Source organism: Marmota marmota, unplaced genomic scaffold (genome assembly GCF_001458135.2).
Source record: "Marmota marmota marmota unplaced genomic scaffold, marMar, whole genome shotgun sequence".
NCBI lineage: Eukaryota > Metazoa > Chordata > Mammalia > Rodentia > Sciuridae > Marmota > Marmota marmota.
The window spans coordinates 44095037-44106185 of NW_025999853.1; the positions used below are offsets into that span (position 1 = coordinate 44095037).

Consider the following 11149-nt stretch of genomic DNA (forward strand, 5'->3'; position numbering starts at 1 on the left):
TAACACAATAATTTAGGTGAGAATGGATTTGACAATGATTATTGTGGTAGAAATGGTTTAGAATTAACTGGGCCCTGAATATATTTTGAAGATAATGACTGAGATATAGGATGTAAATAAAGAAGAAAGGAAGAGAAACTAATTTGGAATTTGGTTGTCATGAGTTTAATTCCCAATTCTATCACTTACAAACCATGAAATCTTAGACAAAGTATTTAACTTTCTGAAAGTTACAGTTTCCTCATGGGGACAATAGGAATAACTAGTACTTTTAAGGCATTTGGGAAAATTAAAAGAAAATATGATGTGTAAAGAATCTGGCACATAGCATTTAGATGACAGTCAAACAATAGTGATTATTATGACAATAACAACCATTTTACACAAAACTACTGGACAAGTTATATCTACTGCTTTTCCTACTGTACCATGAGGAAAGGAATCATCAGTAAATACAATTCATTATCACCAAAAGCATTTAATAGTTGCTTAATGTATACCAAAAATTATGAACCACATAAAAGTAATTTTAGCTCAAATTCTCAAGCCAAAAAAGACCTTACACTATTTACACTTGATTCACACATTTTGTAGATAAAAACAATGGACAAAATATATTACTTAGGGAGGGAAACAGCACAGTAAGAGAAAGAGCTAGACTGTGGTTAAAAAATGCAAGTTCAAGGCCAGCCTCAGCAATTTAGCAAGATCCTCAGCAACTTAAATACACTGTCTCAAAAAAAAAAAAAAGACTGGGGATATAGCTCAGTGGTAAAGAGCCCCTGGATTCAATCCCCAGTATAAAAAAAAAAAAGTAAGCTAATACTAAATTATTATATGTCTAAACTCTGGGGCTTTTAAATCTTTGCATTTATTAATATATAAAAAATATGTTTTTTTGAAAAATATCTGTGAAAAAAATTAAAGATTTATTTTTTTAAAAAATACTATTAATGGCTTACCTGTAAAAAGACTTGTGGAAAATCATTGAGGACTGACTCAAGCAATTCAAGGCCAAATGTCCGAGTCATTTCTGTCATGCCTACTAGCCAGTAAGGGGCATCAGCATTAACCAATTGACAAAGATCCTGGAAAAATAAACAATTTCATGTGTTAGGAGGAAATGTGCTTTCTAAAAACTCAGTTTATGAAATTTAAAAAAAAGAAAGAATAAAACCTCCCTTCTTTAGAAACTAAGCAATAGCTAATTTAAATTGTATATGTAAATATGTATAGAATCATATAACTATTGACAATATAAATAGCAGATAGAGTAGATAGACAAATAATTGATCTAACATTTTAAATGAAAATTAAAATTTTCAGTACAGATGAATTTTATTTTATTTAAAACAATTCATTCATGAGAAATGATATAAAAAGTAGGCTTCTATCAAATTATATAATATAGATCAGAGGTTTATTCTTAAATTTTCTTTGTTGAAAAAAATATTTTTTTGTATAACTAATCATCTCTAATATATCTAATCTCTAGTTCTAGTAATACATTTTTATTTCCTTAAAGTGAATTGCAATATTTTATTATGTTAATTAGCTATACTGTAAATGTAAAAGTTGTTTTTTAATCTTTTAGAACTATTTTATTTTATTTTATTTTATTTTTTTTTTTTTTACTTTTATCTTTTTATTCGCCTTTTGTGAATGAAAATGCAGCAGGTGCCATGGCGGGTATTGAATGAATGACGGATGGATGAACACACCTAGTATTTAATCCTTCAGGCAGCCCTGAGGTCTTCCATTATGCGGAACTATTGTTTTGTGACCCAAGAAGTCTTAACTACCAGGGGACATCCTACCAGGGGACACCACATACTACTGAAAGCAAAATCTGCCATGTCCTGCCGTTTCACCACCTTTCCCTCCTTTCTCATGGTTGTACCTTAGGTTTTGGAAGCACACTGGAAAGAGTTCCTCCTCAGGGACCCAAAGGAAATATCTCCAGAGACACAAAGCACCCCCAAGCATTGGGTGGAGCCAGCTGCTTGGTGCCTCCTGGTGCCCTTCCTTCCTGGCCCCATACATTCCCCTCTTCAACAGTGGTGGAAATGTGTGTGACAGCAGGCCCCACCCACTGGCTTTATTTTCTTCTGTTTCTGCCTCTCCTCTTACTCCCTAATCCCTTTTATCTCCAAACAAATTTGTCTGAAGGCGTCTGATGAACTGGTAGGAACTCTGCTCTTGGTTTTGCTTTGTTTTCTTCTCTGTCGGAGAATTTTCAGGTCTCCCCTTTTCGCAAGTCATTTTATTTTCTTTCTGGAAAGTCCATGTTCCTAGGTGAACTGCTAGTTCTTGTTTTAGAACTATTTTAATACCTACTTTGAAATAGATTTTTACATTTTCACACTAAAAACTAAATTAGATATAAAATTCTAAAATGAAAGTCATAAAAAACTGTACAATAAAAATTATTTTTATCAACTGAAATACCTGGAAAAGCATATATGCATCTTTAGCACAAGGTTTGAGAGTACTGACAGATCTTCTGTTACTATTTCCTTGCACCAGTACTGGCTGTTCTATAATATCTGCAATCAAAATAGGATAGGTTTTAGGAGTTCATAGTGGCCTTTAATAAATCTTATATTCTGTTTAAAGGATATATTTTAAATAAGCTATTTAATTATATAATTATAAACTTTAATTATAACTTCAGAACTATGTCCCCAGAATGAAAACATAATTGAGGATCTATTTTTATATAAAATGCCATTAAAAATCACTCTTCATTATCTTATAATCACTTTAATAAGCCTTATATCTTTGTCCATGCATTTGATTTTCCCTAAAATCCCATTTTGGCCTCTTTGTCTCACAGATATAAAATTCACATGATCTTTCAATGTGCCTTTAAGTATCAAATAAATGTAAAAAGATTACCTTATGGTTAGTTCTTCTATTATCTCACCATCTTCAAAAGAATTAACTGCCTGATCTGCCATTATTAATCTGTCAGCTATAGATATTCACTGGGTAAGAGTCAACTAGAATGGTGTTTCCCAACTTAGCACTTAAAACAGCTCTAAATCAAATACCATGCAAATATCCAATAGAAGACTAGTTCACTAAATTACAGAATAGACAAAAAATACAATGTAGCTATCAAATTTTAAATTACGTAGATAAAAGAATAACATGAAAAATCTATAAGATATAATGTTTGGGTAAAAATACAAACAATTCAGTATGTGAAAAAATACAAACTGCAGAAAATGTGAAACTATTATCTTCAATACAAAATTATGCATGCATTATAAATACAAATGGAAAAGCAAAAGCCTCCTAAATTATGAGGGATTTATTTTCAAAATTGCTGTTATTGACAATAATATTTTAAAATAAATATCTTAAAATAAATATTTTTAAAGTTTTCTAGTTTTTAGATATTCTGTGCTCACAGGGAAAATGCTAAAAATTAATGAAAATGAATCACGCATGTAAGAACATTTCCAAATCAAAAGGAAACAACTTTTATCACTTTACCTCTGTATCGTTCATCTTCAGCAACCATTCTCTCAAAAACCACAGTAACAACTTGTCGCACGGTAGCAGCAGCTGTATTATTTGTAATATTATCTTTTGTGAAGTGTAGTCGAAAACAAAGGACAATTGCCTACAAAAACAATTTTCATTTAGTGTGAAATAAGATTGAAGGCATGGACATTAACTTTATCAGATGTAACCTCAAATTAAATAATTTATGTATAACTGTTTCTCAGAGATTAGTGTCTCACCTTTTTATACAATAAAACTAAAATACCCTCAGATTTTAAAATAATTCAAACTCTTGGTAACCAATATAGCCATGTAAGATTGGCTAATGTAATATGAAATACACTTTTTTTAAAAATTTGATTTTTTGTTTTTGGTACCACGAATTGAACTCAGGGACACTCAACCACTAAGCCAAAGCCCCGGCCCTATTTTATTTGGAGATAGGGTCTCTCTGTTTTCCAAATGATTTGATGATACAACAAATGTTATATGCATAATTTTAAGAGACAAATATTGTATGCAATATTTTAGAGACAGGGGTCTCTAAATAAAATAATAAATAAACAATTTTATGTGTTTATAATTTTATTTATTTATTTGTTTAATTTAGAGACAGGGTCTCATTGAGTTTCTTAACACTTTGCTGAGGCTGGCTCTGAATCCCAATCCTCCTTTCTCAGCCTCCTGAGTCCTTGGGATTACAGGCATGTACCACCATGTCCAGCAAAATTTGATTCTTTTAACATGTGTGTAATAATGCATCATGCTTTTATTTCCCCAGAATGACTTGCTCTGCAAATAGTTAGAATTAAACACTTGATATGTCATTAAATCATCTGGAGAAAAACTATACAAAGTGCTAGGTATATAAATAAATACACATATAGTGTGTTTTTATAGAGTCATTCTTTCTTTCTCTTTAAAATCAACATTATTAAGGTGTAATTTCCAACAATAAACTGCATCCCTTCAAAGTATATAGTTTAATGAGTTATGTTTGACACGCAGGTCCTCAGAAATAGAGCCATAATCAGAATACACGGCATTTGCATCATCTCAGAAGTTTCTTTGGGCACCTCTGCAGTCCTTCTCTTCCTCTACCATTGGCCACAGTTAACCACCCATTTGCTTTTTTTTTAGAGATTAGCCAGCATTTTGTACAACTTTATAAACAGATTCATTCACTATGTATTGTGTCTGGCTTCTTTCACTTAATTAATAATTGTGTTATTCATCTATGCTGTTCTATATGAGTAGTTGAATAGATTCCACGATACAAGTATAAAATTTTTGCTTATCCTTTCACCTGTTGATGATGACATTTAGGTAGTTTTCAGTTTGGGGCTACTTTATATAAAACTGCTTTAAAAACTCACATACAAGTCTCTGTGAGTTCATTTTCATTCACCTTGGGAAAACATGTAGGAGTGAGATGGCTGGGTCATCTGGTAATGAAGTTTAACTTTTTAAGAAACTGACAGTTTCCCAAAATAGATTTACAATTTTACATTCCTACCAGTAGTATATATGAGTTCAGAACTATTCAATATCTTCAAGAGGACTTGAAATGGTTAATCTTTTTAAACTGTATCCTAATGGATATATAATGATGACTCCTTGGGGTTATAATTTACATTTCATTGATAAATTATAATGGTGATTCTCTTTTCATATGTTTGCTTGCCATTTGAATATCCTATTTTGTCAAGTGTCAAAATCATTGATCCATTTTTACTCAGTTGTTAATCTTTATAAGAGTTCTTTATATAGTCTACATATATGTCTATTGTCAGATATTTGCTAATTTTTTCCTCCATTTTATGGCTCCTTTTATAGTTCATGGATTTTGTACTCTAAAACATTTTTGCCTACCCCAATATCACAATAATTTTGCCCTATATGTTCTTCTGAGAGTCTCATAGTTTAAAAAGAGGTTGTTTGTGAAAAAAATATAATGGTAAGTCAGATTCTATACCTTATTACTTTAATTATTGTTAAAAATTTTTGAAGAAATAAGTCTTTGATACCACTATTATTTTTTATATTTCAGTATAAAGGAAGGCATATTTTATAGATACATGGAAGCTTTCAAATTTCTCAATTTTGTCTTATTTCTTTATTGTTGATTTTTGATCCCCAAATATTTTATTTCCAATTTGCTAGCACACTAAAATGAACCCTGTGATCAGTTCTTATTTCTTTAGTAGGACAACTGACATATAAAAGAACAATAATTTGACAGCAAGAAACTAAGAGGAACAGTGATTAAAAGAGTATGCAAAAATACATAAAACATTTTCTGTAGCAGATGTGAAGTTAAAAGAATAAACTATTTGCTATTAAATAAAATCTCACAATGACCTAATAACATCAAATTAACAACTGAAAAGAGGGAGATATAACCACTTGAAATAATATACATAGTTTAATATGACAGTAGCCGGACATGGTCGGGCATGCCTGTGAGCCTTGTGGCTCAGGAGACTAAAGCAGAAGGATCACAAGTTCAAGAGCAGCCAGCCTCAGCAACTTAGTAAGACCCTATCTCAAAATAAAAAAATTAAAAAGGGCTGGGGATGTGGCTTAAGTGAGTGGTTAAGGGCCCCCAGGTTCAATCCCTGTATCCAGCCACCAAAAAAAAAGGTATCCTTCTTTATAGGCTGTCCTTAAAAACATGCAAATTATAATAAAACTATTATTGAAAATCCAAAACAATCCTTAGACAATAAATCATTAATTGAAGACTATTCTTCATATTACTCTGTACTTTTTATTCTTTAGAAATATTTCATAATTTTAATTAAAATGCTTTTATTGGTGCATTATAGTTTTACATAATAGTTGGGTTCATTATGGCATAATCATACATGCATGGAATTTAATTTGCTCCATTTCAGTCCCCAGTGCCTCCTCTTTCCCTCCCTTCCTCCCTCCCCCTATTACTCTTCCTCTACTAGTCTCCCTTCTGTTTATTTCCTTACAAAAAATTAAATAAAGAGTTAGATAAAGAATAAAACAACTGTTACATGTTCCAAGGGTGGGAGAGGTAAAGTGAGAAATACCATTACATATGCAGGTTTACCCAGTATAATACTGAAAGGAGACTAGATTTGAACTGTTTGGTTTATATAACATATACATGTGAAATTATTTTTAAAAGGAGAAAAGGGAGAGCTATCATAGGGATCTAAAATAGCCAAGGCAATACCATATGACACATTTTTCCCTCTTTCTTCTCTCTTCCTCTTGTCTTAACTAAACCCATCAGCAATACCTAAGGAGCTTTGCTTAAGGATCTTGACATGATTTTAAGTCTAATCTGGAGAAAAACAAAGGCACCAATGATTATTAAAGTACAATACTGATCATCATGATAACTACAGGAAAGTTGCTTTTGATTCCAAAAGCACCAGACTTGTTCTTTTCAGCCAGCTTATTCAAAAACTGTCTCAAAGCATTTATCAACTGACAAATAGGTTTCCTACCTTAGACAGTGCCTCATCATGGACTACTGTATTGGTTGTTAAGAGAACAAGAACTGTTTGAAGTAGCTTAAGTTCTTCAAGACTATTTTCCATTAGCTGCCAAAGCATGTTAATTATATTCCCAGCAGCAGTCTGTAAAACATTATTTTAAGAACTGTCAACAGGTAATTTAGGTTTTAGGTGCCAAAGAAAAAAAGGGGTCAAATATTACCTCATTTGAGAATATTCTTTATCAAAGTAACAAAAAAATCATACTTTTAGATCTATAGATCCAAACACATCTCTTAACAAGTTTGATACTTATAACCAATTAATAATATTCTTAAAAAAAGGTAATTTCCTAAAAATGTAACATAGCAACAAACAGCATGCAGTTCTGAAATACCTAGTCAAAATCAAAACTAATTTCTACAATAATACAGGCATTTTTCATCCAGTTATGGTCATATACAAACTAGGAGTCTGCTTTTCTTACATATTACTTCATTTATAATACATTATAAAAATAAAATACAATGCAAATTGACAATACATTGTATACTCAATTAAATCTGACATTGTTTAGGAAACCATACCAAGACCAAAAGAATTACCACTTTTATTGTAGTACTTATGGAGTACAAAATTAAGGTAAAATTTGAAAGCAAGATGCAGGTTCATAGTAATGAAATATTTTTTCTTGTTTTACCATCATCAGTTTAGATACTAACAATATATTTAAGTTAATGAACAACATATTAGAACTTCAGATAATCTAGAAAATTGTCATCATTTTCTCTACTACCTTTTAAAAAACACAAGAATTTTATTAAATAAATTTTCAATGACATTGAAAACTTACTTGATTCTAACATTACCATCTATACTACTGAATTGTGACTTAGATTACAAATGACTTGACAAAATGTATTTCATCCTTATTTGTAACTTTTTAGTATTTAAGGAGACAATTTGACAATATTTTAAAATTAAGCCATTTTCTTCAAGTACATTGCTATTCACAAAACTTTTACATTAAATAAAAGGTAAGTTTCATTCTTTTATACGAAATATACAGATCTGACTCTATGTGCAGTTCAAATAAAATTTCTGTATTACCTCAGACACAACTTCGTGTGACATGAGTCTCTGAATGGCAGCCAAACACAGCTGAGTGATCTTCGGTTCCTTGGTTCCACAACCCATTAGGAAAGGCTGTACAACCTCTGAGCTGTTCTCTTTCAATGCTTTATTTAGAATACACATAGGACAAATTATTAAATCTAATTCATAATTAGGAATACATTTTTATATAATTACAACAAATGTCAATCTTTTAATAAGAACCATGTTGTATAATATAAACACCAAAATAAAAATCAAGTAATAAGAGTTAATATACTTCGGATGCATAGTACAGACTTTGTATCACTACAGCTTTCCTATGCCTTTCTCCCAACACTCTGCCCTTTCATTCTTCTCTATCTTCTGCTATACATTCTTTAAGGACATGGATTCTCAGAAGCTATTTCTTCTTATAGTGCAGAAGGGAAAATAAGTAAGAAGTTAGTATGCACACCATTCCCACCATACTCGTTAATGAATATTCAAAAACTCTTTAGAATTTCATTATATGCTTTAAATTCATAGAGCTCTAATCTCTTTTTCAAGAAATAAACATACATCATCAAAAACAATAGCATTTCTCCCTATATTATAGCATTTCTCCCTATATTACTGAAACAATACTGTAAGTTAATTGGATACATATGCTATAACTTCAAATCTTAATTTATATCTAACAAAGCCAAGTCTTCTCAGAAATTTAAAGGGGTGACAAAAATGAAGGAGGTTAGGAAATGCACAAACTGATTTACACATTTAAATTTATAAAATGGAATTAAGTCAATAATCATTTACTGATAGGCTACAAAAAGATGAATAAGACAGGTTTGTCACTTTCAAGGTATTTGAATAAATAACATGTGAAGAGAACATTAAACTTATGAGTTTGATACTTGTTTTCAAGGGTCCTAATTCCATCAATTATTTTTGGAGGAAAGACATGTCATAAACACAATTAAATCTGAGTTTTAGAATGCTTTTCAAAAGAAACTGAGAGTCATCCAGACCATTATTAAAGTACAAAACCAATACTAACATTAATTTTACTCTTTAAGTCCTACTTTACTTCTCCCAAAGCTCTCTTTATGGGGGGCTTGGGTTGTGGCTAGCACACATGAGGCACTGAGTTCGATCCTCACCACCACATAAAAATAAAGATATTGTGTCCACCTAAAACTAAAAAAATACTTTAAAAAAAAAAGCTCTCTTTATGGAAATCAAGACAACGATTTCCTAGAGCATGCTCTACAAAGGTCCCTCAGTACTTTGGGACCTTTGTAGAGCATGCAAAGGTCTACTTTAACACAGCTGAAAAAAACAGCAAATAAGACTGGCAAAAGGGCTCCTCTCCTTTTTTCCTTGCTTCCTTATGCACAAAGGTTTTCATTCAAACCTAAAGACAAAAATTTTCCATAGTGAAGTTTCAAAACATTAATGATTAAAATATGACCTTAAAGCTAATCATAAAGCTTTAATGAAGTGATTAAATCATCCTTCCAAATTCAATCATTGCCTGAATACTGAAGTCTGAAGCTACCCCATTTATGTTAAACTTTATCATTAAATGTTTATTTTATTATTAAATGTTGTTCAGGAAAATTAAAAATTTTCAGTAAAAACAAGTTGCATTCATAATTTTTGTGACATTAGCCCGTGTTTTTCATTGGAACATTACAATAACCTTATAGTTTATAGGGCACAATTAGGTCTAAGTGACACAGTAAGTAGATGGTACAAGAAGAATTTGAAATAGATCTTTTAATTCCTGGTTCACTATTCTTCCCAGCAAGTTATCATCCTGATGATAAATGAAGTTAAAAGAGGACTTAATCATTTATACTTTAAAATTGTCTTCCTAAGGGCTGGAAGTGTAGATCAGTGGTAGAGTATTTGTCTAGCATGTAGGAGGCACTGGATTGGATCACCCAGTATCACAAACAAATAACTAAAACTGTCTACCTAAAGTCTTCAGATAAATAAAGGAAGGGTCATAAAAGAAAAAAACAATGCATTTTCTTAAGAGTCTAAGATGCCAATGATTCAAGACATACCCATAACATCACAAAGAAAATCAAAGCCAATTAAATAATGGAAATGCTTTCTAATCACTTAAAAGTTTTCTGCACAACTTCATCCTCTGAAATACGGAGAATATTGGGAATACTTCATTTCTTCAAAGAGGACCTCACTATTGTTTCTGTGATTTTCTTCATGACACTATTCTGCAATATTTAGATGCTGATCTTTTTTATCGTACCATAAAATGTTAAAAAGTTAGGGGAACATTTCAAATAGCAATTAACACTCAACATATATGATATCAACAATGCATGCAACTCAACTGATGTGATAATAATATGAACAAATTAACACACACACCTACAAAGGAAACTATACCACACCTGACCCACAGTGATTCTAAAAGATACTATCATTTGTAAGATGAATACCAATTTAAGTGATGTTAAAAAGTGAAAACACGGCCCCCTCCCCCTGCGCCGGCAAGGTAGAGGGAACTGTGACCATCCACAGAGCAGGCCCAGTGGCCTGCTGAGGGGCAGAGCCGCCCCCCACCCCCAGCGCCTGCCAGGTAGGCGGAACGGTGACCACCAACAGAAAAGGCCCAGTGGCCCGCGGCGGGACAGAGCTTCCAATCACTCCTGCAAGGTAGGTGGGCCTGCGACCCACCGGCAGAAGAGGAGCAGCGGCTTGCTGAGAGGCAGAGCCGCCCCCTCCCCCTGCGCCGGCAAGGTAGAGGGAACTGTGACCACCCACAGAGCAGGCCCAGCGGCCTGCTGAGAGGCAGAGCCGCCCCCCACCCCCGGCGCCTGCCAGGTAGGCGGAACGTGACCACCGGCAGAAAAGGCCCAGTGGCCCGTGGCAGGACAGAGCTTCCAATCACTCCTGCAAGGTAGGCGGGCCTGCGACCCACCAGCAGAAGAGGAGCAGTGGCCTGCTGAGAGGCAGAGCCGCCCCCTCCCCCTGCGCTGGCAGGGTAGAGGGAACTGTGACCACCCACAGAGCAGGCCCAGCGGCCTGCTGAGGGG

At 33.1% G+C, this 11149-nt stretch overlaps 1 protein-coding gene across 6 annotated transcripts in view; it reads right to left on the minus strand.

Moving 5' to 3' along the window:
* The window catches only part of Mon2 (MON2 homolog, regulator of endosome-to-Golgi trafficking), a 108363-nt gene that overhangs the window by 77555 nt on the left and 19659 nt on the right, over nucleotides 1-11149 (minus strand). For all 6 annotated transcript variants that reach the window (XM_015483066.2, XM_015483065.2, XM_048805932.1 and 3 more), the window contains 5 exons: nucleotides 8097-8224; nucleotides 6999-7130; nucleotides 3502-3631; nucleotides 2449-2546; nucleotides 963-1088 (listed from right to left, as the gene is read on the minus strand). In XM_015483066.2, the coding sequence (XP_015338552.1) occupies nucleotides 963-1088; nucleotides 2449-2546; nucleotides 3502-3631; nucleotides 6999-7130; nucleotides 8097-8224 (614 nt within the window). The remainder of the gene's footprint in view (nucleotides 1-962; nucleotides 1089-2448; nucleotides 2547-3501; nucleotides 3632-6998; nucleotides 7131-8096; nucleotides 8225-11149) is intronic.